The 27,628-nt window shown below is 49.3% G+C and overlaps 2 protein-coding genes across 4 annotated transcripts in view; one reads left to right on the forward strand and one right to left on the reverse strand.

Annotated features, from left to right (window-relative positions):
- MOV10L1 (Mov10 like RISC complex RNA helicase 1) overlaps window positions 1-17,380 on the forward strand; it is a 69,748-nt gene extending 52,368 nt beyond the window's left edge. The window contains exons 22-27 of the mRNA XM_027854350.1: window positions 2,924-3,097; window positions 4,709-4,858; window positions 14,422-14,529; window positions 15,812-15,949; window positions 16,295-16,386; window positions 17,035-17,380. Coding sequence (XP_027710151.1) covers window positions 2,924-3,097; window positions 4,709-4,858; window positions 14,422-14,529; window positions 15,812-15,949; window positions 16,295-16,386; window positions 17,035-17,101 — 729 coding nt within the window. The 3' untranslated portion in view covers window positions 17,102-17,380. The remainder of the gene's footprint in view (window positions 1-2,923; window positions 3,098-4,708; window positions 4,859-14,421; window positions 14,530-15,811; window positions 15,950-16,294; window positions 16,387-17,034) is intronic.
- Window positions 17,381-19,484: 2,104 nt separating this feature from the next.
- LOC114037434 (glutamine-rich protein 1-like) overlaps window positions 19,485-27,628 on the reverse strand; it is a 26,428-nt gene continuing 18,284 nt past the window's right edge. For 2 of the 3 annotated variants that reach the window (XM_027854315.1, XM_027854316.1), the window contains exons 5-9: window positions 24,503-24,617; window positions 24,308-24,416; window positions 21,492-21,643; window positions 20,515-20,599; window positions 19,485-20,430 (exon numbers count right to left, since the gene is read on the reverse strand). In XM_027854315.1, the coding sequence (XP_027710116.1) occupies window positions 20,238-20,430; window positions 20,515-20,599; window positions 21,492-21,643; window positions 24,308-24,416; window positions 24,503-24,617 (654 nt within the window). In that variant the 3' untranslated portion in view covers window positions 19,485-20,237. The other variant, XM_027854317.1, reaches the window with a different exon arrangement.

Genomic DNA, 27,628 nt, shown 5'->3' on the forward strand with positions numbered 1-27,628 from the left:
GCTTGGAAAAAAATGTTTCACTGCCCCACCCTTCGATGTGCTGCTGATTTTTTCATGCAGGTTTATACTTTTAATATATAATGCCACTGCACAATACTTCTAATTGATTCTTTTAACTTTTGAATGAAGGCATACCCTTCTGTGTGTCTTATTTCGGCAAGCTTGACTGTTGTAAGTAGAAGTGTGTCCCCTTGCATTAAGACTCTCGTGGGTCCTGTTTATTAGCTAGACTTGGTGCGTGTGTGTATAGAATCTGAGCCCTAAGAGTTTGGTGACTGCTCCTTTCTTTGCCTGGCTGTTTTGTCCTGTGAGCTGTGCTTCCTTTCAGCAGATCCTCTTTGTTTTGTCACACCTGCTACCGTCTGTGGTTCCAATAGGCAGTTTTCCCCTCCCCCTCCATTTCCCCTTTAAAGCTGTCTGGTTTAGATTTTCTAATGTAAATCTTTTTTTTTTACCAGATTTCATTAGGCATGCTCCCTCTCTGGCCAAGAGCATATCACTTCTTTTGTGGCGCAGAGATCAAGATCCCATCCCCAAATATGCCTTCTGAGTGAGCCAAATCATGCGTCTCTCCTTTAGCCCTTCCCAGCAGCGGTGATGAAGACCCCAGCCGCTCCACTGAGGGCTTTACTTTGCCACCCAGGACATCTTCATCCCTAGCAAGGCTTCTCGGTTCTTTGTGGAAGGAGCATTTGTCTCATAATGGGCTAGCAGGGTTAACCCTTCTACTAGCAGCGCAATAACAGATTTCAGACTGCTTATACCAGTCTTAGAAGCAAAGTCCTGAGAGATTTGGGAAATCCAAGTCCCAGCTAAAATCCCACCTTCCACAGAAACCCTTTCCTGCTCCCTGCTGATTATCTCCACTTTGTACTGTCTAGAGCTTGTTTGTACATGTAACCTGTAGGGAGTATTTGTAAATGTGCATCTTTAGTTTTTTTATTAAGAAACTGTCATCCTGCTGTACAAACACCACCATCCAAACTAACCAACTGTTATATTTGCTCTTTTTTTTTTTCTTGAGGCAGCGAGGGGGTGCAGTACAGAGAGCACCAGGAAGACCCAGGTTCAGATCTGGTCTCAGACACTAGCTGTGTGACCCTGGGCAAGTCACTTAACCCTTTGTCTGTTGAAAGGGGATTATGATAGCACCCATCTCCAGGCTTGTTTTGAGACTCAAATGAGATCATTTTAGAACGTGCTTTGCAAACCTTAAAGTGCTATATAAATGCTAGTTATGATTGTTATCATCGTCAATAATGTCACATCTTACATACGTGCTAGGGAGACAGCACACCACCTATCTGCACCTGTGGCCAGCACCGGGCAGCCTTTCTCCTGGCAGCCCCTGTGGCTTCCTACCATCCTCTGGGGGAAGGGATCCAGAGGCAGCAGAGAGGAGTCAGGATAGAGCAGGATGTAGGACTTGAGAGAGTGCTGCTCGAATCTCATTGCTGACCTCCAGCTTTGTTTACCTGACCTCAGCTGCACTTTCCTCATCTATGAAATGGAAATTATAACACTGGCTCCCCTACCTCTCAGAGTGGTGGGACTTGGAAAGGAACGATGCTAAGAAATGTTTTCATTGAATTGAACCCCTCCCAGAAGAAGTTTTATACATCACTGTAAAGAAAAAGAAAAAAAAACAAGCTTCTCCCTTCCTATAGAGCCCAGCCTCTGCCTCATCTCTCTTACGTAGCTCCCAGGAGTCACAGTCCTTTTTACCTTCCTTCTTGGGGTCTTCTTATCCCAGTCCCCTCTCTTCCCTCCCCCCTCAGGTTAGCATTCCCTGATGCGTCAGATTATATTTCTTCAGCGTTTTGCCTTTAACACTCTTGTTTGATTTTTTTTTCCAAAAAAAAAAAATACTTATTCTCACTCATGTCATAGAAAGGTGATCTTCCATCTCTTTGAACTTCTGTAATAGGGAGGCTGCCCTGTTTGTATGTGAACATAATTGGTACTTGACACTAGATGCAGAAACACAAATGCATGGTACATTCTGTGCAGGTCACTGGAAAATTCCCTCTGCCTTCTCTCCTTGCTGCTGGCTCTTGGGCCAGACTCCCTTGGCTGGTGGCTGCTTGCATCACCAGTGAAGGCCCCTGGGGAGGTTTGGTGAGGAGGCTGGAGGCTTTGGCTGCTCTGGACATTGGTCCACTCTGTATCTTTCTTAGCTGCACCTCGAGCCATAGTTTACAGCCTCCTGCCAGCACCTTCAGGCAGGTGGAAGTAGCACCAAGGGGGCTTGGAGGTGGCCTCTTTCTCCTCTCTTCAGACAAATGGGACGCTGCTGCCGTCACAGCCTCTGCCCAGATCAGAATGGTTCCATTCTTACTCAGCAGATATACAAGTTGAAGCTAGTCTGTAGCCCAGGCAGTGGGTTTTGTGTGTCCTCATGCAGACCCCTCCTAATTCAGCAAGTCTCAGGAACCTCATTTGATGACACATCTGTTTCTGAGGGAAGAACCTTAGAGCACAAAGGGACCTCAAGAGGCCAACTCTTCCCATCCCTGCTGAACACGAAATGCACCTGCATCCTCCCGGAGGAGGGACCCTCCTGCCTCTGTGGGATGGGGCCCCCCGCCTCCGGAGGCTGCCAGGCTCTTTTGGGGCAGCTCAGAGCATTAGGAAGTTGTCCTTCACATTTCTGATCCGAGTCTCCCCCAATCTCGGTTTCCACCCCTTGCACCTGGTTCTGCCATCTTATATCAAACAGAACAAGGCTGTATTGCTGGGTCTTTGGTTGTGGTAAAATTGAGAATAACTTTGTGTTTAACAGATTCCACCATAAAAATGGTTTAAAAGTAGTGTTTTTTCCACTAAGATTTTACCAGAAGGAAGTGTGGACCTAAAACTGCTTTTTCAGAAAACTTTTCTGTGTAACTTTACCAAACTCTACGCTGGGGTCTCTTTTTTACAGGTTACGAAGCTCATGAAGAACTACAGGTCTCATTCCACATTGCTGTCATTGCCTTCTAAACTCTTTTACTATAAAGAACTAGAATTCTGTGCTGATATTGAAGTGGTCAACTCCTTGTTGGGTTGGGAAAAATTACCCAAGAAAGGCTTCCCTCTGATTTTCCATGGCATGAGGGTAAGTTTAAAAAAAAAAAAAAAAAAGAGATTTCTAACCTACAGCGAGAGTACTAAGGGGGCATAGGGGAAGGAAGCTGGATTTTGCTGCAGTGTCTTTATGTGTGTGATGACATTCAGCTAAGCAAAATTTACTTCAACAGATACGTTAACTTCACTCTGTGTGCATAGCCTCGTATTTACATGTTCATGCCCTGCACGTAGCAGGTACAGACTTTGGAAACCAAAGTCAGCCCTCCCGCAAAGTGCTGGTTGTGGTTGCCGTGGTAGTGGTGGTCATAGCAGGTGTTCCAGCAGAGGCCAGTAATCCTCTGCCCCTCCACTCTAGGATGTCATGGAAGGGTTTCCTACATGCAACTCAGTGACCTCCAGGACCCATTCTGACTTAAGACTTTACTGTGCTGTGAGTTTTGAAAGACAAGACGAGACTAGATTGTACTCCAGAAATGATTTATTAAGCACCTACTGTGTACTAGACACAGGGCTAGGCACAATTCTCCAGAAAGACAAACTGAAAAAATAGTCCCTACCCTCAGAGATCTTACATTATTCGCAGGGAATAAGTCATGTATATACAGGTTAAGTGTGTCTATGGTTGTTTGAGAGAGGAAGAAGTAAAAGCCACTTGTTCTTAAACCCATTTATGGATAGGGAAACTGAGGCTAAGAAGTTTTGACTTGTCTAATGTCAAAAAGCTGGCAAGGCTGAGTCTTGAATGAAGCCAGGGATCCTGAGGGATAGTGTCAAGGAAGGGGAACATTCCAAGGCATGAGAACCACCTGGGCAAAGAAGCTCTCAGAAGCAACTGTTGTGGAGAAGGTCCTCGCCTCCTCCACCCCTCCCACCACCACCTGCCGCTGCTGGGGCAAGCCGGCCAGCCTAAGCCTCCTGAAGGAGAGTCAGGAGGCCACCTCCCCTACCACACCTTACCTCAGACGTGGTGGCTGGCCCAGGATCCTGAGCCTGAGACCCCCAGAAAAAAACAGTACCCTTCACACCCACTTCCAGCTCAGCCCTTGCAGCCATCGGTGAGGTGGAGAAAGGGCTCACCAACTCTACCCACTGCATTCAGCCCCGACCTCAAGGGCTCCTCATTCTCCAAAGTCCAGGCCCGCAGCCCCTTCAGGCTCAGGATCTCTTCTGCAGCAACAGATGGTGGCTGTGACGGCTGGATCCCTGCGGTTAGATTCCCCCCATGAAGCTGCTGGAGTGAGCATAGTCACCAGATAAGCGTGGAAGAAAGGGAAGGTGGGCCAGGGCAGGCGGTGGAGTGATAGAACAGAAGCGGGTTGGGAAACAACTGGTCTGGCTGCCATGGCCGACGTGTTCTAGGGACAGTCTGAACCGCTGCCTGGGGCTTATCAGCACCGAGAAGGCCTGGGCTTGGTCAGTGCCCGCAGCTCCACAGACCAAGGATGCAGGGGGCACGCTTCAGCCAGGAGACCATCCTGCAAACCTTTGAGAAAACGTTGCATGTTTTTCTATGTGAGTGTTTGACTCTTATCTAAAGACCCCATAGAAAGAGATAGGCGGGGTCCTCGAGGTATTTCAGAGCATGGGTTACGCTGTCCTTCATGAGTCTTCTCTCTTTCCACTCTTACCTTTAATTTAGGGCAGTGAAACACGCGAAGGAAGAAGTCCTTCCTGGTTCAATCCAGCCGAAGCAGTTCAGGTCATGCGCTATTGCTGCCTCCTCACGAAACACATCTCCAGCGTCGTGTCGGTGACGGACATTGGTGTGATCACCCCCTACAGGAAGCAGGTACGAGCTGCCTCTCCCTGGGCCTCACGGAGGAGGACCCTCTCACAGTCCTCGTCCTCGGCCTCCATCAGTTCAGCCCTGCAGAAAGCAGTCAGTTTTCCGTCCTTGGTGCCGTTCCCTTGCGCTTTCTCCAGGTCCCCGCCTGAGCATTCATCTCCCCTCCAGCACCTGTTGGCCCTGTGTCGCTGACGTCTTCGCTCCTTTGCTCCGTGTCAGCCATGTGTAGGGATGGTCACACGCTAGATCTGGCCGTTACTCCCAAGTCGTTCGCTTTTCTAATGAGAACGAGACCCAGTGTGAGCGCAGCTTCCTGTCCTTCTGCCTCTCCCTCAGCTTCCCTTTCTTGGAGACCTTCAGCCCCTGAATCCTCAGGGCCTCCTTGGGCCGCTACCCCTGCTGTGGCTGCCCTCTCCTCCCTCTTCAGCCATTTCAGCTCTGCACTGACCTCAGCCCCACACCGCTCCTACCCTCCCCCTCCCGTGCCCCTGCCTGTGAGCTGCCGAACACGCAGCCACAGAGCTCCTGCAGCTGTGCTGACCGGCGTGTTGCAGATTCGTGTTGTCTGACCTCGTCCTTTTGCTGTGACATATTCCCTACCTCCATCCGTGTGGCAGCTTTCCGGATCTTCTTTTCCTTCCCGTGCCCTTTTCTCCTGCCTTCCCTCTCAAAGCTGAAGACCTTGTCTCTGTTGAAAAAATTGAGGCCATTGGGTGTGAGCTGCCTCTTCCCTCGTTTTCTTCATCCCCAAAACACTGAGATCTCCCACTCTTTCATCCAGAAGAGGGGGCCCTTCCTCCCAGAGCTAGCCCCCCTTGTTTTCTCTTAACAGATTGTATTCTCACTCATTTCACCCCCTCTCTCACCTTCAGATTCTCTTATCAGTCAGTTCCTTCCCTGTTACCTTCAGCTGTCATTCAGTTGTTCAGTCCTGACTCTTCATGACCCCATTTGGGGTTTTCTTGGCAAAGATACCGGAGTGCTTTGTTGTTCCCTTCTCCGACCCGTTTTACAAATGGGGAAACTGAGGCAAACAGAGAGAAGTGACTTGCCTAGGGTTACACAGCTAGTGTCTGAGGTCAGATTTGAACTCGGGTCATCCTGACTGCAGGCCTAGCGCTGTATGCACTGCACCACCTAGCTGCCCTAACAATTGCCGTGAGACAAGTCTACATCTGCATCATCCTTCAAAAACTTTGGCTGGACCCTTCCATCCCTTCAAAGCTCAGTCCTCTATCTCTCCTCCCTTTCTTAGCCAAATGCCCTGGGGAAAGTTGCCTCCTCTTCTTCCAGATCTGCCTTCTGACCCCATCACTCTACTGAAGCTACTCTCGCCAAAGTCACCAACAATTCCCTAATTACTAGATCTGATGGTCTCTTCTTAGTCAACCTCGTCGTCGACCTTTCTGCTGCGTTGGACCCTGGGGACCGCCCTCTCTTCCGGAACCCTGCTTGTTCTCTGGCCTTCCATGACACTCCTCTCTCCTGACGGCTCTTTGTCTCCTATTGCTGTGGTCTTCCCCAGGCTTCTGTCCTGGACTCTCTTCTCCCTTTGTCCCCCTTCTCTCAGCAGCCTCATCAGCTCCTGGGGGTTTAGGTATCACCCCTGGCAGATAGTTCACATCTGTGTATCCAGCCCAGTCCTTCTCTGAAGCTTCAGTCCTGTATCTCAAAGTGGATGTTCCAAAGACTTGGTGAACTCAACATGTCTAAAATGAAACTTAGTATCTTTTCCCCTAAACATTCCCCTCTTCTGTTTCTGCAGAGGAACTACCATCTCCCTGGTGTCTTAGACAGATGGTCTCTTCACTCTCCCTCACCCACAGATCCAGCCCATTGTCACAGCATGCCATCCCTAGCACCCCTTCTCTCAGCTCACACAACTACCACCTCCTGACTGCCCCATCTCTCAACACACTGATGCCAAGTGGTTTTCTTTGAGCATCGATGTGACTGTCTGACTTTCCTACTCATCCAGCTTCCTATTAATTACCTTTAGGATAAAAATATAAACTCCTCTACTGCCTGACCCCAGCTTCTCTGTCCAGCCCGCAAGGACGTTGCTTGCATACACACACACACACACACACACACACACACACACGTACTCACGTACATCCTCACACACACACACACACGTACTCACGCACATCCTCACACACACACACGTACTCACGCACATCCTCACACACACTTTGGATCCAGCCCAAACTGGCCTTCTGTCTTCCTCACTCACATCATTCCATCTCCTTTCTCAGTGCCTCATGCCTGGAATGCATCCTTCCTTAGTTCCACCTCAGAATCCCCCTCTTCTCCTAAGATGCAACTCAGATAACCATCTTCTGCATGAAGCCTTTCCTGATCTCAACCCCAAGTGCCCTTCTTACCAATCTACCAAGTAGTTAACTACTTTGTATATAATATAAATATATGTACTAATTTTATATTTAGGCAGTGCATATGTACATGATGCCTAACAGCCTATGTCTATCCCCCCTTGACTACTAAAATTAAAACTTGCCAATCCCTGATGCCTTTTTCTTTATTTACCTCTCACAACCCCTTAAAATCAATCAACTGCCCCCCCACTCTGTTAGAACTACTTTCTCTTAATGCTTTTGATGCAATGCATTGACCTTTTTTTGTGTTCTCAGCCACTCTGATCCCTGCTACTTTTGATACTACCAATCGCCTGCTCTGTAGGAGCTCTTCTCAGCTTAAGGGAGACCACACTCTTCCTGATTCTCCTCCTCTTACATGTCTAACAGGACGTGCTCATCCTTTTCTTGAGCCCTTACTGAAATCATTCATTCCCCAACAGGTCCCCTTCTTGGCCATGTTCTCTAGGTATATTCTTTCTTATTCCCTATCATGGCTTAAACCACTGCCTCTTTGTGGATAATCCCTACATTTGTATCATTCATCCCCATCTGCTCTTTGAGCTCCAAACTCTTATCTCCAGCTGCTGTTAAGAGACCACCATGGCCCTCTAGCATTTTAAGCTCATCCTGTACTTTGTCACAGAAGGGAAAGGCAGTAGGAACCAGGAGCAGCCTGCTACAGAAGTCTGGATTTGTAAAATTGGGTGGTTTACCAAAAAGTGGAGACAGAGAAGGGTGGAGAGTGTAGCCAGTGGAAGCGCTATGATGCGGAGAGAGTGGAAATCATGATGAAAAGCAAAGAACGGGGTTAGGGGCCATAATGCAGAGAGAAAGAGAGAGTGGTGAAGGATTGTCTTCAGATAAAGGAATGTTAGAACGTGTGAGGACAAAAATGAAACACTTTTGAGTGTTGTGGACAAGATTTAGTCTCTTTGCCTAGGTGTAAGTTATGGGAATTGTACATATGGAGGAACTGGGAAGTTAGAGTATTTGAGAGGTCCTCAGCATGGATGTTGGAAGGCATGAACTGGGGAGGAGGAAAGACTGTGAGGCAAATACTGAACTCACCAAGGAAAGAGAGTGTCCAGGGGGTCAGTGAGTAACAATCACCAGGTTCTGGACAGTGTGATAATTGACTTTGGTCTTTACTTCTGGGTCTGTCCAACTTGGTGTTTCTCCTTCCTCTGATCAGAGCACAGAACAATGGGTACTTTCTCCACTTTGGGCCAGAGAGACCAGCTTTTTTCCATGTGTCAGCTAACTGCTCTGTCGTCCTCTTCAGCTGGAATGCTGTACAGACACAGAGCATGTGTTCTCACGAGCTCCTCCAATTCCTTTTTGTCTCCTTAAGGAGACACTAATCCAGGTTGGATTAGCTCTTTAAGAAGGCATGAGCACAAAGCTGGTCCAGAGTATGTCAGCCATTCTTACCTTGATGTTAAATGTGTGAAGGAGAAGTGCCCATCAAATGGGGAACCTTGTTAGTCACATGGAGGTGGTGAAGGACTCTGGACACATTCTCTACCCTTACAGCCCTTGACAGCCATCCCCCTTCTCTCAGGGAGCCCTCCTGAGTTGACTTCCTTTGCCTTCCCTTTATGCTTGCATTTCAGCATCACTCAGCCCGTCCTTGGTTGGGTATTTTCAAATAATTTTTGGTGCCTTGATGTTTGAGTGACAAAAATTGTAATTAACAAATGACTCAGGTCAGTGATAGAGCCCAAATTTTGATGCATCAGCCACAACTTGCTAGTGAGCTACCGCAGAGGCAAAATTTGAGTTCTTTTATTTGGGGGGGCAACCAAACGTTGATGTAATCATAGAAAACCAAGCACAAGGACCGCAACAGTATAAAATGGAAAGGGCAGCCACCCCAAAACAATCATAGGGAATGTTGCAGAATTACAGGTAACAAGCATGGCCTCATAAAAGAGGTAGGAGAAGACATCTCCCTCCACGACTTTTAAGAGGAAGAAGGTCTGTGGGTGTGGAATATTGCATACATTTTCAATTGCATACTTTTTCAACGTATAGATCAATTTTGCCAATTTTTTCTGTTTTTGTTCTTTAAAAACTTTCTTTATGGGCTGAATTTCTAGAAGGAAAAAAGAAATACAGAGAAATCATTTTGATAAAAACAAAAAAATCAAAAGAAATTACAGAGTAGATAAGAAAAGTAACTGTTAACAAGTTAACATGCAGGATCCTTCTAAGAAGTTTGAGCACTTTTTTCTTGGAAATAATTAGACTTGGCCTTTGCAGAGCTTATATCTAAACCCAGGAAGACGACCAGTCAGGAGCTGCCTGTGAAAGAGACCCCTGAATGAGAAAAGAGAGGCATTCTTCCCCCTTTTTCCCCAACAGTCATGGTGTCAAGCGGTGGAGCTACTTGCCTAGGAGAAACCCCATCCAGCAGTTGGGACTCAGTTCTAGAGTTGAGGGAGCAGACACAAGACTTCAGATTCAGATGCAGAAAAGTTGCTCAAGGGAACAGCGCACCTCAAGGAGCAATTGAACAAGATCCAGCTCCAGAAATAATGAAAGCTAGCCCTGGCAGTTGAGAGTAGAGCTGTAGGACGAGCAGCTGCTAAGAGCCTAGCTGAGCATCCTTCCCAGCAGAACCATTGTACTGAGCTAGGAAATCGTCCAGACTTCACTGCTAGGTGGTAGCTGAGCTAAGATGGTAAAATAGAGGCAGGAATTCCCTGAACTCTTCATCATTCACCTCCAAATAACTTTAGAATAGCTCCTCAAAACTAATTTGGGAGTGGCAAAGCCAACAAAAGGTCAGGGGTGAAACAAATTTCCAGCCTGAGACAACTTAGGAGGTCAGCAGAAAAGGCCTGTCACACAGGGTGGAGTTGGGTCCAGAGAGCAGTGCAGGCCTTGGAGGCAGCTGTCGCAGTTTCAGGAGCTCTTAGCCCACACATGGTAAGGGGATCGGACAGTTGGTCAGAAAGAGACGGGCTGGCACTGGGTTCGGGACCCTGTTACATTGCCCACGTGGAGTTCCAGATCACAGTTCTAGGGCAAAGAGGAGCATTGCCACTTGCAGCTGTAAGGGGATGAGGTCTCTTTCTGGGTAAAGACTAGATCATGAGTCAGAAGAGCAGTGAGTACACCTCTCCTTACATCATACCACCTTGGAAGCTCTGAAAACATACAGAAAACCCCTTCCACAGGAACTCGGTCTGAAACCAGTAACACCAAAAACCTTAAGTTTGGGACAGTGCTGCATTTCACCTGGGGAGCAGAGCCCAGCTTTAACATAAAGTTCAGAGTCAAGAAAGGGACTGGGAGAATTAGCAAACAACCACCAAAAAAAAGAACCTGACCATAAAAAGTTACTCTGGTGACTGGGAAGATCAAGGCACAAATTTAAAAGAAGACAGCAATGTGAAAACATCCTCGAAACCTCAAGGGAAAAAGCCCAATAAGAGTTCCTAGAAGAGCTCAAATAGAACTTTAAAAATCAAATAAGAGAGGTAGAGGAAAAGTTAGGAAAAGAAATGAGAGTGATATAAGAAAATTACGAAGGGAGTCGAATTTGGTAAAAGAGGCACAAAAAAATACTGAAAAAAAAGTTGGCCAAATGGTTAAAAGAAGAAAAAAGACACAAAAGTCCTCTAAAGAGAACTCCTTAAAAAGCAGAACTGGCCAAATGGGAAAAGAGATACAAAAACCCATTGAAGAAATTAATTCCTTAAAAATTATAATTGGCACTGACCCTGGAGTCGGAGGACCTGAGTTCAGACGGCCTCAGATACATGACACTTGTTAGTTGTGTGATTCTGGGCAAGTCACTTAACCCCAATTGCCTCACCAAAAGAAAAAATTACAGTTGGGCAAGTGGAAGCTGATGACTCCATGAGACATCAAGAAGCAATAAAACAAAGTCAAAAGAATGAAAAAAATTAAAGAAAATGTGAAATATCTCATTGGAAAAACAACTGACACAGAAAATAGATTGAGGAGAGATCATTTAAGAATTATTATACAACCTGAAAGCCATGCTCAAAAAAAGAGCCTAGACATCATATTTCAAGAAATTATATGACCTGAGACACATAACACTTACTAGCTGTGTGACCCTGGGCAAGTCATTTAACCCCATTGCCTAGCCAAAAAAAAAAAAATTATAGAGGAAAACGTTCCTGATATCCTAAAATCAGAGGGTAAAATAAAAATTGAGAGACACCTCCAATCACCTCCTGAAAGAGATCCCAAAATGAAAAATTTCAAGAATATTATAGCCAAATTTCAGATTTCCAGGTTAAGAAAAAATATTGCAAGCAACCAGAAATAAACAATTAAGATATCATGGTGCCAGTCAGAGTCACACAAGATTTACCAGTTTCCACATTAAAAGACCAGAGGACTTAGAATATGATATTCTGAAAGGCAAAGAAACTTGGATTACAACCAAGAATCACCTACCCAGCAAAACTGAGTATAAACTTTCACGGGGGGAAATTATCACACCAAAGAGGTGTGAAAGAAAGAGCTTTTACAGTGGAGAGGAAAATGGGGGGTAGGGGCGGAGCAGGCAACACTTTGAACCTTAATTCTCGTCAGAACTGGCTGAAAGAGAGAATAACGCTTATTTGGATATAGAAATCTGTCCTCCACTACAGGGAAGTAGGAAGGGAAAGGGAGAAGAGGCAGGAGCAAATGAAGAGGAGGGTAGATTGAGGGAGGCAGCGGTCAGAAGCAAAACATACTTTTGAGGAGGGACAGGGTAAAAAGAGAGAAGTATAAATGGGAAAAAATAGGATGAAGAGAAATACACAGTAATCATACATGTGAATGTGACTGGGATGAACCCATCCATCACAATTATTATCATTTCCTTTTTACTAATGGGGAAACTGAGAGTGGCTTAGTGATTTGCCCAGGGTCACCCAGCTAGTGAGTGCCTGATGCCAGCTGACTCCAGGCCCAGGGCTCTCTCCAATGCGCCATCTAGCGACCTCTCAAATACACTGCTAATCACCCGAAGTGTCACGTCTTCCATGAACTCTTAGGGAGAAGGAAACAAACATTTAAGCACCTCCTATGTGGCAGGCATGTTACAAACATCTCATTTAAGCCTCACCAACCCTCTAGTCAGCCTCAGAACTTCTCCCTCTGACCTTAATGGTGATTTTGTGTGTGTGTTGGGGGGGCTTGCCAGGCTTCTACGATTGTGTTTGTTTGTGAAAGCCAAACACAAGACACGCTGAAAAGAGCGCACGTTTCAGAGCAGAAGCTCGAAGGCTCATTTCTGATGTGACCCGCGTCCAAGCGGCCGTCAAGGCAGGAAGAGGCTCCCATAGTGGTCCTCAGCCTGCCCTCGCCCCAGCTGGAAAGCAGTTTGGCAGAAGCTAAGCATAGACCAACATTTATACCATACACCAGGGTAGGGTCAAAATGGGTAAATAATTGAGACATAAAGGGTGATGCCATAAATTAGTGGAGCATGGAAAATTTTACCTGACAGATCTGTGGATAACGGAAGAATTTATGACTAAGCAAGAGATAAAGAACATTATGGGAAGCAAACTAGATAATCTTGATCACATTAAGTTCTAAAGGTTTTACACAAACACTACTAATGTGGCCAAGATGAGAAGAAAAGCAGGAAACTTTGTGGGCAGGGGATTAGAGCAAATTACTCTGATAAAGGCCTCATTTCTCAAATATGTAAGTTATGCTAAGTTAAATCGGTAAGATGACAAGTCATTTTCTAGTTGATAAATGTCAGTGGATATGAACAGGCAGTTTTGAGAAGCAGAAATTAAAGCTATCTCTGGTCACCTGAAAAAATGCTCCAAATTGCTATTGATTCGATCAAACAGTTCTGAAGTACCACCTCACACCTGTCAGATTGACTAATTAAGACAAAAATGACAAATGTTGGAAGGGATATGGAAAAATTTGGATGTTACTGCACTATTGGAGGAGTTGTGAACTGATCAAACTATTCTGGAGAGCAGTTTGGAATTGTTCTCAAAGGGCAATAAAACTGCATGCCCTTTGACCCAGAAAGACTTCTATTAGGTCTTTATCCCAAAGAGATTTTTTTTAAAATGACACCTATATGTACCAAAAAACATTCAGAGCAGCTTTTTTGTGGTGGCAAAAATTAGAAGTTGAAGGGATGTCTGTCAGTTGGGAAATGGTTGAACAAATTGTGATGTATGATTGTGATGGAATCCAATTGTGCTACGAGAAATGATGAGCAGGATGCTCTTGGAAAAACCTGGGAAGACTTCCATCAACTGATAGTTAGGTGAACAGGACCTGTAACAGTGATCAGCTGTGAATGATTTAGCTGTTCTCAGCAATACAGTAATCCAAGACTATCCAAGACTCATGATGGAAAATGCTGTCCAGCTGCAGAGAAAGAACTGATGGAGTCTGAATGCGGATAAAAGCATACTTTTTTAACTACATTTTTCTTGGGGTTTTTTTGGTCTATTTTCTTTGACAATATGGCTAATATGAAAATATGATTTACGTGACTGCACATGTATAATCTATACCAAACTGCCTTCTCAAGAAGGGAGGAAGGAATTTGAAACTCAAAATTTCAAAAAAAATAAATATTAAAAAATGTTTACATGTAATTAAATACTTAATAAATTAAAAATATACTGATGGGGAGAGGGGGAACCCTTAGTAACAGGCCAGGCCCTGCCTTACCAGAGTAGTCAGGAACCTTGGCCATGTGTTTCCTGCATGTGTGTTTAATTACTTTGTGCCCTTTTTTCTAGGGATACTCTATGTTATTAATGGGAAAATGTGCCCCAGGTTGGGGGGGAATCGGAGGATGCCAGTGAATGTTGTGCAGCCACCGTTACTACAGTGCTGCCTTAGTGAATTTAATGCCTTTGCTTTTAAAGTCTAATTGTTAATGAGGGGCACACAGGTTGGGGCTTGAGTGTTGAAAGTACAGACCTACAGGGTTACCCCTCGAATCTATGATAGTAATTCGCCCTCTGTTGACCCAAGGTTTCAGCATATGAACAGGTTGGGGGAGTTGGGTCTACAAAGAGAAACATGTTGAAGTCCTACCAAAAGTTACCAGGCAGATTCCAGGTGGTGGCCTGTTCTGGGGACTGCCTTCTGTGCTGTGTGATTATATCGGGCCAGCCAGAAGGTGGATACTTTCACATCTTTTCCTGGTTTTGTTCCTTTTTTAAGGTGGAGAAAATTAGAGTTCTTCTACGCAGTGTTGATCTGATGGATATAAAGGTTGGCTCCGTGGAGGAGTTTCAAGGACAAGAATACTTGGTTATCATCATCTCTACAGTAGGTATTACTGAGTTCAGGGGCAAATAACTGGACTTGGAAGTCAGCTTATTTCCAATCTTCCCTTAGCTAATTCCCGAGCACACTTAAGTTTTAACACCAGAGAGGCTGATCTTGACTCGGGAGGGAAGCTGGGCCTGGGATATCCAGCCATCATCACCATTGCCAAGCCAAGACGCACACCAAGAAGCGTAGGTAACAGCAGGAGGGGCATCTCAAACAAGGCCAGAGAAAAGGAAGGGCAGTCAGAAAGTCAGGGATAGCGCAAGGAGGGTAGAGAACGAAGGAGGTTAGACAAGCACTAACAGCAGCCCAGGTCAAGGGAAACAGGAGCCACCTGGGGAAGGCCCAGCAGTAGTGGAGGATGCAGGAGGGGGCCCAGAGTATCAGAAATGGAGAGAGAAGGATGCTCAAAACACAGTTAAACCCCGATTACCACAATCTACCACAGCCTGCCAGAAAATCTCAGGCCAGACTTGGAAATCCTATGCCATCTCCACAATTGGAGAAAACAAAGAACAGGTATTTAGAAGTGTTGGGAATGGGCTGAGGCAGAGGCTGGGGAGGGTTGGCCCAGTAAACAGGGCCCTGTGGCCACAAGGACCAAGCCCAGGTGTGAGGAATAGGTCTTCAGCAGGTGCTACCCACCCCCACCCATTCATCACCCTTCAGAGGGTGCAACTGTATCCTTTGCCATCCTTTAGGGTCAGACCACTACTGCCATCGTACCTCCCAAAACATCTCTACTAGTGCGGCCAAGTGTGTATGAGAGCATGAATGGGCCCTGGGTGTGGGGTCGGATCCGATCCCAAGTCACGGGCAGATTATTTCCAAATCCCTGGTCAGATGGGGATGAATCTCGGGGTGGTTCTCCTTGAACAAAGGATGTCCAGCCACTGCAGTGATGGGACAGGCCTGGTTGAGGCCTCCTCTGCTGTGGAGACAAGTCAGTCACCAAGGGTAACTGGGCGAGCAGATGCCTCCCTCTGGAGCGTGTCCTCTGTCCTTGGCTCCTAGGCTGCCTCACGGCAGTGTTAGCACAATCACCTGGCAGGTTCATCATGGTAAAGGTCCCTTCTGCTTGATAATGAAGACTTCTATCTAGAGCTGGCAGTTTGACGGTTCCTCCATGGCAGTAGGAGAAGTGTCTGTGGTAGGAATGTTGTCACCTGTCATTTTATTAGCCCTCCATGTTTTCACTGCCTGCTGTCATGGGCCATCACTAGGGCCTATGACATTCACCTCCCTCATTCATCTTCACTAAATTTGGCTTACATTCTAGGTACGATCAAATGAAGACAGGTTTGAGGATGACAGATTTTTTTTGGGCTTCTTGGCCAACTCAAAGAGATTTAATGTTGCCATCACCAGACCCAAGGCTTTGTTGATTGTGCTGGGCAATCCTCATGTTCTTGTCAAGGTGAGTTCCCAGGGTTTCCACTGCTGGTTTGGGAAGGTGCCGGGCCTGGCTGGGATACGCACTTTACCGGTCTGCGGCCTTGGCCCTTTGTACTGATGGGTGCACGTTAAGTCTCTGAGCTCTAGCACTAGAGTCAGCTGAATGGTGTTCAAATTCGATTTGTGTGGAAGATGAAACTCTGGTTAGCCAGCATTAAACCGTGGGTAATCTCAGTTTTAGCGATTAATGTTGGAAACCTTGCAACCCACTCTTGAATTCCATGAATTGTGTGAGCTTCCACTTAACTTTCAGAACACACAATTGTATTTTGAACCCCTGTTATTTGTCTTTCTAAATTTACAACAGGATCCTTGTTTCAGTGCTCTGCTGGAATACAGTGTAAGCAATGGGGCCTACATAGGCTGTGATTTACCTCCTGAACTACAGTCCCTACAAGGGTGAGCGTTACTTTTCCAGTTTTCTTTAAGAGTTCTGGGGCCTGGGGGCAGATAGGTGGCGCAGAGGATAGAGCACCGGCCCAAAAGTCAGGAGGACCTGAGTTAAAATCTGACCTCAGACACATAACACTTACTAGCTGTGTGACCTTGGGCAAGTCACTTAGTTCCGCTGCCTAACCAAAAAATAAAAGTTCTGGGACCAAACGGTTCCATGAGTAACCCGCACCCTCTGAGGCCGGTTTCTCCTCTAGAGTAGATGTACCCCAGAGGCACCTCATCCCCGTGGGCCCCCACGTAGCATGTCCCATCAGAATACAAGTGACCCAGTGTCTGCCCTCAGCAGACAAAGCCATTCTCTGTCACCCCGACGCAAGCTTGGCCTTGGGTCTGATTCTCTCTGCTAAATCTCACTCGGGACTTGACGGTCTTCCCTCCTTCCCTGAACTCGGTTCTCAGGCCTGAGCCTGGTGGGACATTTAACCTCCTCACAAGCAGTGCTAAGAGGAGCAGGGGAAGGGAGGGAGGCGCAAGGCAGGCAGAAGTTTAGGCGCCCTTCCTTGCAAGGTCTTGGGGGGCACCTGCTCCTCTCTCCGAGAAGCCTCGGCCACTGTTCTCTCTTGCCTTTTCTCCACCGGCCTCCTCAGTCAGGACTAGAGCCGAGACAGGCCTGTGCACGTTTTCTCCAGTGTCGCTGGGTCCAGGAGCTCCAGCGTGAGACGAATCATGAGTGTCTCCACCAGCCCCTGGCACACCGCTGCCGTTCCCCGCTTTGTTCCTGCTTCCCCTCGCCCACCCACCTTCCTACCCGTGTTCAGGCTTTTGGCTGGCACTTTGTAGTTCAAGCAGCTGGCGCGAGGGCAGCCTGAGGACCACTACAGGAGCCTCTTCCTGCCCCGATCTCCGCTTGGACGCGGGTCACGTCAGAAACGAGCCTTGGAGCTTCTGCTCTGAAACGTGCGCTCTTTTCAGAGTGTCTTGTGTTCGGCCTTCACAAATAAACACAATCATAGAAGCCTGGCACGCCCTCTTGTGCGTTCTGTCTTACCTTCTGCTGCCTTTGGGGGGAGCCTCCCCCACACACACACACACAAAATCACCATTAAGGTCAGCGGGAGAAGTTCTGAGGCTGGGGTGGGGGGGGGGGTGTGAGAGCGCACAGCAGAGTACTGACCTGGAGCCTGGGCACTGATGAGGTTGGTGACCTTCAGCTATAAGAGGAGGATGATAATAGCGCCTACCTCCCAGGATTGGTGAGGCTGAAATGAGATGTTTGTAATGTGCCTGGCACATAGTAGGTACTTATGTTTGTTTCCTTCTCCCTAAGAGTTCGTGGAAGAAGTGACATTTGAGGTGATTAGCAGTGTATTTGAGAGGTTGCTAGATGGCACATTGGAGAGAGCCCTGGGCCTGGAGTCAGCTGGCATCAGGCACTCACTAGCTGGGTGACCCTGGGCAAATCACTAAGCCGCTCTGCCTCAGTTTCCCCATTAGTAAAAAGGAAGTTATAATTGCCCATACTTCGCAGGGCTGTTGTGAAGATCAAACGAGATACTTATGAAGTGCTCTGCAAACCTTTTAAGGGCTAGAAATAATTATCATTATCTTACAAGTGGAGGGAATGTTATGAGACACCAGGACAAACCTGAGAAAATAAGCTACTTGGGGAAGAGCTCCCTGTTTGGTGAGACTTGCTGGGAAAACTGGAGAGGAGTTTAACAAATTCAGCAAAGATTTAACCAGCAGGTACTGTGTGCCAGGCCCTGCATGGAGTGCTTCCCAAGTATCTCCTGGGATCCCTACGACAATCCCAAGAAGTGGGCACTCCATTTCACAGATGAGAAACTGAGGCAGAGGTTAAGTGACTTGCCTAGGGTCATACAGCTAAGAAATATCTGAGGCCAGATTTGAACTCTGGTTTTCCTGACTCCATGCCCAAGGTTCTACTTGGTTGCCTGTGGTTTGGGTCCCTGAGTGCCCTTGTGGAGGCATTTCAGTAAAATCCGGGGGGGGTGGGGGGGATGCAGAAGGGGACGACAGAAAGTGCTTCCTAAGAACTCAGTCCAGGGGTGGAGATGGACAAGCTGGCATTGGCAGGGTCCAAGGGAGGGGTCCTAGGATTCAGGAGACTTGGGGTGAGAGGGGAGAGCCAAAAGGACAATGGGTGGAAGAAGGTCCTAGAGGTGGACTTGGTGAGGCCAGAGTGGTGAGAGGCATGGGCTGTTGGGGCAGAGTCGGTACCAGCTTCTGGTCCAGATGGGCCATAGCAGGGCAGCAAGTGGACTGACCTGGAGGCTGCACCCACCCACCTACCATCTAGGTCTCACTGAAGAGCTGTGGCCTGGCTTTGGCTCCCGACTTCTCCTCATGTCTTGCAAAGGCCAAGATACCCTCCCCGCATCAGGGGGTTCTCACGACCTTCCTTCCACAAGGTTCATCGGGGCACAGAGGTTGTCAGGGAGGAGATCTGGGTTCAGCCTGGCATCTCCCGGTCCAGGAGGCAGCCCCCATCTTGACTAAACTGCAGCATCAGGCTTCTGCTCTGGAGGAGGGCGTGGTGCTTGGGGATGCCCAGGCAGCCAGCTGGTCTTTACCTTTCTACCTCCAGGGTCTCTGCCCACGCCCAGCTGCCCCCTTAGATGACCCTCTCCAGAGGAGGCAGCATCCTCCTACGTGGTGTCCAGGTTCTGCCAGATCACGTGGCACCCCGACCCACCCAGTAGGTGGGTAGAAAATAAACTGTTGGGCCTTTAAAGCTCAGCATCTGGCCCCGGCCCAGAGGACATCTCTCCCCTCCCACACTGTGACCCAGCAGGCCTTTGCCCTGGCCATCCCCCATGCCTGCAATGCACTCCTTTTTTCTCTTCTCAGATGCAGCTTCTGCAGGAAGTCTTTCCTGATCCCCCACCACGAGGCAGCGCTTCCCCTCCCAAATGACTCTTAACAGCATTTGGCTTTATTCTGTGATATTTTTATACGTTCAATCTCCCCATTAGAACCTCCGTTCCTCGAGAGAAGGGAAATCTTCATTCTTTGTACTAGTCTCCCCACCGAGTTCCCCAGTGCATATTCCTGGCACATAGCGGGGGCTTAATAAATGCTTGACTGATCAAAAGAAAAACTTTATTTCCAAATCAGAGCTCCATTGTAGTAGCAGAGCCCGGCATTGCCAGACTCCTAAAGAGTGATTTCTCTCCCAGAAAGGCATTTATAAAAATAGGTCAATCTCCCTGCAAGACCTAGAGAAGCTGACCAATGGGAGAAGGCCGCCCCAGCCCCAGGGCAGCCCCAGGCCCAGCCTCCTACAGCCCGTCTGAGGTAAGGTTGTACAGCATTCTCAGCTCTTTCTTAGTAAACTGAAGCCTGGCCACATGCTACAGGGACACCAGCATCCAGGGTCAGGGCCTGAGTGAAACACACGGAGGCACCAACCTCACCCACGGCCGGCCCGCCCCAGCCCCAACCTCCTCACCCTCATCCGCCAGACCTGTGACGGGGAGCCAGCATGGAAGGCCAGGAGGCCCGCCCATCCTGGGTGCGAGGACACCGTGGGCTTCCCACAGCCTAGCCGGCCTCTGGGCTAGGACTAAGCAAAGCTTTCTTTGTGAATTCCTCCCTCATCGCAATTTAGACCCGGACTAAACACGTACACTGCCCACCATTCATTCCCAAGCACTTGTGTGCCCGTGCCACAAGAAACCAGAAAAAATCCCAAAACACAGTTCTCTGGCTGTGGAACCGCCATGAGCGGCCACTCCACATGGCTGCCGAGCATCTCTGAGTGACCTTTCCAGACTGAGCCACGGAGAGCAGGGCACGCGGGCGGGTGGGCAGGTGTGCGTGCTGGGCGCCCCTCACCGCGAGGCAGGCACATGGGGCGCCGCGTGTGCCTCCTGAACCTCCCGGACCATGAGGATTCGGGTGAGCATCTGTTCCATCAGCTCCGTGCCCACGGGCTGGCCCGAGTACCAGATGGGGCTGTTGGGGGCCACAACCAGCTCGGGGACCAGGTAGAAGGCATCACTGGGCCCTTTGGCGCTCTGCGGGCTAGAAGGCAAAGCACAGTCAGCACAGGGAGCTGGGGGCCCAGGCCCTGCCCATCAGGCCCATTGCCAGCCTCCGGCAGCTTACCATTTGAAGCGGTAGAAGTCATAGAGCTTGATGGGGCACTGCAAGGGGTTCTCGGGGTTCTCCAGCTGCTCTCCATACATCTCCTCTGTCAGTGAAAGGGGAGAGGGGAACCCCAAGGGTCAGTCAAGGAAGCCCTTCAGAGGACATCTGTGACGACACAGCCCCAGTCGCAGACACTGGGGAGTCATGAGGAGGCCGCGTGGTGGAAACTGAGGAGCTGGGTTCAAATCCTGCTCTGATCCAGACTAACCTTTGCACGTTACAAATGGGAAACCGAGATCAGTCATGTCCCTGTTTGGAACATGCAAAGCTTGGTCTGGATCAGGGCTGGTCCGAATCGGCTTTCAGGCAAAAGTCTGACAACTCCTGTTGGAAATGACCCAAGTCTCCCAGCTCCAGATCTGTCCAAGCCTACGAAGGCACACGTGTGTACGTAAGCTCCAAGTATGCTCCTTATCATCACTTGATAAGCCTCTGTAAACAGGTGAGCAGAAGGCGGGACAAATGTGTACTCCAGGCAACACTGGCCAATGAGGAGGCCTGTGCCCTGACCGGAGAGGTACCCTGCACCGCGAGCAGCCGGAACCCGCATCCAGGCCACCTGCCACCTGGCAGGGCCCCATGTCCTTCCGTGGGGAAGGGCCAGCCAGGAACATCCATGGACATGGTCCCAAGTGGGCACCTCGAGGCTGGGGGCCCCCAGAATCCCTAAGGGACACACACACAACACACACACACACAGACACACACACACGGTAAACTCCCATGGATAGCCTTGACTGCCTAACTTCAATCTGAAAAGTTGCCAGTGGTTTCCCCAATGACACCCCCCACCCATCCATCCATCCAAGGGCCTCCCCACCCGCCTATCCCCCACCCCCTGCACTGCTTTTGTCCCGTGGTCCCAGGGAGCAGGAAAAGAGTGGCCACAAGTGGGGCACCCCCTTGGGAAGATGCCACGTTAACAGGGTCCTAACCTTTCAGGCCGCCCAGGATCTGTCCGTACAGCCGAAGGAACCTCACTGTCGGGCTCTTGTCTTTGCCCACACCGGCATTCTTCCGGGTTTGCTTGAGCACTTTGGAGAAGGCCAGCTGGGAGTGCTGCTCCACCGTCTTTAAGATGAAGTATCTGCAGGGCCAGAGAAGCCGAGGTCACCGACACCCAGGGCAGACCAGCTGCTCTTCCCTTAGAGACAGACAGACAGACAGACAGACAGACACACACACACACACACACACACGCACACACACACACACCCCCCACCATGCCTGGCGCACACAGGAGGCCCTTCATAAGTGCTTGTGATCAAGGACAGAGCTATGTGAGGAAGGAGATGTTCAACATGATGTTAAACTGTCTTTAAAACGAAGAAACCAGGGTGAAAAGTGGCAGCGTCTCCGAGAGGTCTGGGAAGGGGGCCTGGGGTGCTCAGCTCTGGCCTCCCCGGGTCCAGGGCCAGATTCCCCCCTTCTTTGGGTGGACTGTCATCATTAAGCCTGTAGTCATCTCACTTCCACGTTCACGGTTGAAGACCCAAGATGTCATGAAGGCATCTGGGCACGTGTGGCTTTGACACTGACCTTAGGCTGGTCTCACTTCTCTGGCACTCATATTTATTGCCACCACACACCCACGGGACACAGAAAGGACTCCCCCACCTTGGCTCACTTGATTGGAATCATGACCCTTCAGACAGGAGCCTGGGCCTTCCCGAGGCCTCAGGGAGGGCCGATGGGAGCCCAGAGGTCCGAAGTTCATCACCAGGACCAAGTCACTGGGTCCAGAAGGGTTTTTATTGTAGCAAAGGACTGAAAAGAAGGGGGAATGTCCACCAACCAAGGTGGGGAGGGGGTCTGAACAAATTCTGAGATGTGAATGTTTATAAGGAATATCACTGCATAGTACAAACCGAGAAGCCTGGGAAGACTTGTAGGAATGGATGCAAAGCAAACAGAACCAGGAGAACAGCACATACAAGGACGATGCTATGGCGAAGACAAACCACTGATCTAAGACTTCAGAACTCTGACCCTGGCAATGACCGAGCACATGCACACACAAGCACACGCACCCCACTCCCACAGAAGTGACCGATTCAAAGTGCAGACACGGGCACCGGCCGGGTTTGTTTGTCTTGGCAGGGGTTATTTGTTGCGAGGGTGGAGAGAGGAGCTGAACAGAAAAAAGTGAGAGCCGCCAGAACATCTTAAAAGACGGGAGAAGGAAGGAAGTTCACAAGGAAACACCGACGAGCGAGACGCCTCGAAAGGAGCTCGTGGGATGTGGCATCTCCTTGAAAAGAAAGTCAGTCTCGGCAGAGGGGCGCCAGCCTCGGGGCGCAGGAGGAGACAAACACGGTGTGGACTTGGCCAGTGCAGGGATGGGCTTCATTTGAACGTGTGCATCTGTCAGAAGGCTTGGGTTTTTTCCCCCATGGAGAGTGGGGGTGGCGGACTAGATTTTTGTTCATTAAGAAAAATAAAATTCAGTTTAAAAAGAAAAATTCAGGTAAGCCACACAGAATAAAGATTTAGGGTTCCTCTGGGTGCTGCTTTATATATAGAAATGCTCATGCTTTTTGCAGTATTTGTTTAGAATAAAACAAATAAAAATTTAAAAAACAAGAACTATAAAGAACTATGGAGTCTGAATGCAGATGGAAACAGACTACTTTCTCTCCTTTTGTTTTATTTTTTCTTTCTCATGGTTCCTCCCATCAGTTCTAATTGTTCTTTACATCATGACGAATGGTAAAAGATGCTCAATACGAATGTATAAGTAGAGCCTGTATCAGATTGCATGTCGTCTGGGGGAGGGGGGGAGGAGAGGGGGAGAAAATTTAAAACTCAAAATATTATGGAAGTGAATGTTGAAAACTAAAAATAAATAAAGAAATTATTTTTTTAAAAAAAACTATTAGGCTGTAAGCTGCAAGTCGAGGCCATTATGAACTGCTCCACCTGTGGCCCTCTGAGACCATCTTTCCATCTCGTACTGGCGACAGCCTCAGCTGGGACTGTTCATTCTCTCCTCAAAGACAGAGACACATCACACATCACACATCTCACACACACACACGCACGCACGCACGCACGCGCGCGCGCATGTGCCCCCCCAGGCATTTCTGTCTCCCTCTCAACACCCTGCCCAGAACAGCTGCTCACAGAGTCGTCATTAACACTTTCCAGGGGAAGGATGACTCAGTCTTATGCGCCCTTAGCCAGGGGCTGCCAGGCTGTGTCCTTAGGGGCCACAAGGAGAAGATGCAAACGTAGAAAGCGGAGCAAGCCTCGACCTCTTCTCTCCAGGCTGCCAGTGCCCACTGGGGCTGCTGCCTCTGCAAGGACAGGCCACGGGGACCCAGGCACCCCAGTCCCAGGAGGGATGACAATAAGGGAGGCCAGGCCTCCCCCATTAGAATACTGTTGATTGTCTAGACTCAAAGTGATGAAGAAACTGTTAATAATGCAGATTAAACCTAAAAGCGTGACTGCATACATGTAGTCCCCCCAGAGGGCCAGCACTAGATAGCACCCGTGTACACGGAGGCTCTTTTGGAGTTCTCCGTGGGTTCCTGAGACCCAAACGTTTGAGAACCACAGGGTGAGATGACGTCGGGTCCCTTCCAGCTCTGATATCCTACGGCCTGAGTCGCTGATCGCATGAACGAGGGAGGGAACCACAAAACGACGGCAGGTTTTGCCCCAGAGGATAAAGCCCTGCAGGACGGCCTCGGAAAAGGCTCGTCCGCCCGCCCCGATGGCCAGAGGAGCCCCATGGCCAGGCTCTTACTTGGTGTTGAAGTACATCAGGGTAAAGAGAAGGGTACTCGGCGAATGAGCTCCCAGCTGCCGACAGTCCCAAAGCATCTGCTCCACGATGCAGCTGGACAGCACACGCCCTGCAAGAGAAGCCAGCCAGTGAGAGGGCAGCGGCAGCACGGCCCAGCCCTCAGCCCTGCCCCGCACGCCTGCCGCGGACACCCACCCAAGGGGCTGACTCGAGGACACCATCCTTTCATCACTCGGTGAAGCCTTTCCAAAAACTTCAGATAGTAAAGGTCCGTGAAGATGTTGTCAATCCGACTGTTGTCAAACATATGCTACAAAGTGAAGCGAAGAGAGCCCTTCCGGGGTCACCACAGACTTGCTTCACTAAGAAGATAAAACACTCATCCCTGTACCCAGCTGCCATGACACCCAGAGAAGGGTCCCTTGGGCCTGGCAAAGGGGCTCCCTCCCGCCCGCCATCAGGCTCCAGCCTCCCGCCCGCCAGGGACCCTGCAGGGTCTCCCGCCTCCACACACACTCATGGTGACCACCGCTCCCCGCTATCTACACACATATGGTGCTATTTAACCCAGGGGGAGCGTGTGTGTGAGGATAAATGTGACTCTGTGTTGAATGGGCACGCGTATGTGCGTGTGTGTGAGAGATCCAAGCCCTTTGTGGTCAGGGTCTGTGGTCACCCCAGGCTTCGGCCACATGGGATCAGCAAATCCTGCTGGACGTGAGGGTCCACTGAGGATGCTGAGCATGAGAAGGCACAGGACAGAGTGTGCAGGTGAGCCACACTGTAATTACCAACTCAGAAACCAGTTTCTTCTGACACGAGACCCCACAACACCAGAGAAACAGAGAACTCAACGGGAAGCCCCCAGGGGACTTGCAGTTAGAAGAGCGGACTTCCAAACCTGGCCTGGTCCCTCTGTCCCTGTGTGACCTAGCACCAATCCCTTCCCCCGGGCCTCAGTTTCTCCATCTGTACAACGAGGAGGTGGCCTCAGTGGCGTCTGAGGTCTCCCCAGCTCCCAATCAAGGATGGTGAGCGATCTTAGGACACTATGAACTGCCCCAATTTCTGCAGGAAGAAACTTTGCAAATCAGACTGGGCCAGGCCAGATACGCCTCATGACCCAAGCACACCAAATGCTTAGTCTTGGACTAAAAGAGCTTCCAGATCGACGTCCAGCACATCACGGGAGACCAGCAGAGGCTTCCTCCAGCCCGGGCAGCTCCATCTGGGGAGATGCTGTTTACAGAACATCCTCGGGGCACCGGGCAGACTGTCCAACACTCCCCTCTGCTGGCTCCCAGATGGCAGCCCGAGCCCACGCCACATGCAAACGTCTTCTCCCCAGTCCCGGCAGAGCAAACCATGGGGCAGAACACCAGCCATGAGCCAAGGAAGAAAGCAGCCACTCTAAAGTCTTACTTTCACCTGTGACAAAGAAAATCTTTTCATCAACTACCTGACAAGGGTTCAACATAACAGGGAACCAACCCAAAGCGTTCCCAATGGACAAACGGTCAAAGGATGTGAACAGACAGATGGCCGACAAGCATTTGAAAGAATGGCTAACGTAATATCAAACGATGATATAGCACCTACTGTGTGCCAGGAACTGTGCTAAGCACTTTCCAATTATGACCCCATTTGGTCCTCACAACAGCCCTGGGAGGGAGGTACTGTTATCATCCCCATTTTACAGAGGAGAAAACTGCGGCAGGCAGAGATGAAGCGACTTTGTCCAGAGGTCACCTATCTATAAGTATCTGAAACCAGACTTGAACTCAGGTCTTCCTGACTCCAGGCCTGGCGTTCCGTCCACTGGGACGCCCCCAAAACTGCTCCAAAAGACCACTGACAAGAGAAATGCACACACAGCTGAGGTTTTAGGGGCTAGTGCAGATTGGTGAGGTTGTGACCTGGCCATTCTGGAAGAGGAGCCCCACCCCTGAAGTGAGCTGGGCAGACTGAGGAGGGCAGAAAAGGAAACGAAGCAGACGCCCGAGGAGCGGAGGATGGCCAAACCAACCAGTGGGCCGTGAGAAAGAGAGGACACAGAAGAGCGTGTGAAACCCCAGACACACCTCTGCAGAAAGGAGTCAGCAGAACCAGGAAAACGCAGTCACCGAGAGGCCGCGGCGACCAGCCTGTCTCAAGTGGACGGCGGGAAATCAGAGTGAGGTAAGTGAAGGAACAGCTCCCCAGCCTTCGGTGGAGAAAGCGGGGAGCGGTGGGAGACGCCGAGAAAATGGGGCCGTGCTCAAGTTTTGATGAACGGGGATTTTTTCTTGTATTCTTTGCCATGAGGGATTGCTCCCTGCAAGGGGAACAAGAGGGCATATTAAAATACACGGGGAATGCAGAAACAAGTGATGTCACTTTTTTTTAAATTTAAAAAATCTGTTGTTTTTTTTTAAAAAACACCAAAAAGGATCCATATCTGTTACTCCAAATGGAAGTCATGCTTTATTCCGTGCTAATCCTTTGAAACAATGTTAAATACCGAAGGAATGAATGTTCCTGCTTCCACCCATCCGAGCTCATGTCTGGTGGTCCATCCTGCAGCCCAATGCCCACCAGAGTCATGTCTCAGAGCTCTGGAGGCATCACAGGGTGAGGACAGGTCAGAGGAAGGCCATCCGATAGGAAGCCCAAACCCCAGACGTCATCCAGACAGATCTACCCCACTTTCCAGAGGGCCTAAGGCCATGTAGTCAATAAAAATGTTATTTTCTAAAGACGAGAGGATCCCTCGTGACTCTAAACCCTGGTAGTGTGTTTGGGGAGTGTGTGCAGATGCAAACGGAACTTAATTGAATGCCTGTGGTACATCATATGCCATCGTTCTCCCAGGACCCAGGGCACAGCCGTCCCAAGAGGGCAGGGCTCTCTGACCCACAGAACGAAGACTTTCTAATTAAGAAATCATAGACTCGGAGTTGGAAGGGTCCTCAAGAAACCAACAAATCTCTCATTTATTTATGAAACCCCTACCATATGCCAGGCACTGGAGAAACAAAAGAGAATCAGATCCTGTCTCCCCCCCAAAGGAGGACAGGTGTCAATACCTGAGAGTCAAACCAGCAAGCATTGATAAGCCACCTACTGTGTGCCCTGGGCTAAGCGCTGAGGACACAGAGAGAGGTAACAGACACCTGTGCCCTTGAGGAGCTCCTAGTCTAACAGGGCCCTAGCATTACATGGGACCGGGGAAGGCTGCCAGCAGAAGGAGGGACTTTTGCTAAGACTCGAAGGCAGCCAGAAAGCACGGAGGAGGAGGAGGAGGAGGAGGAGGAGGAGGAGGAGGAGGAGGAGGAGGAGGAG

This window comes from Vombatus ursinus, unplaced genomic scaffold, assembly GCF_900497805.2.
Source record: "Vombatus ursinus unplaced genomic scaffold, bare-nosed wombat genome assembly UNPS02010394.1, whole genome shotgun sequence".
Taxonomy (NCBI): Eukaryota; Metazoa; Chordata; class Mammalia; order Diprotodontia; family Vombatidae; genus Vombatus; species Vombatus ursinus.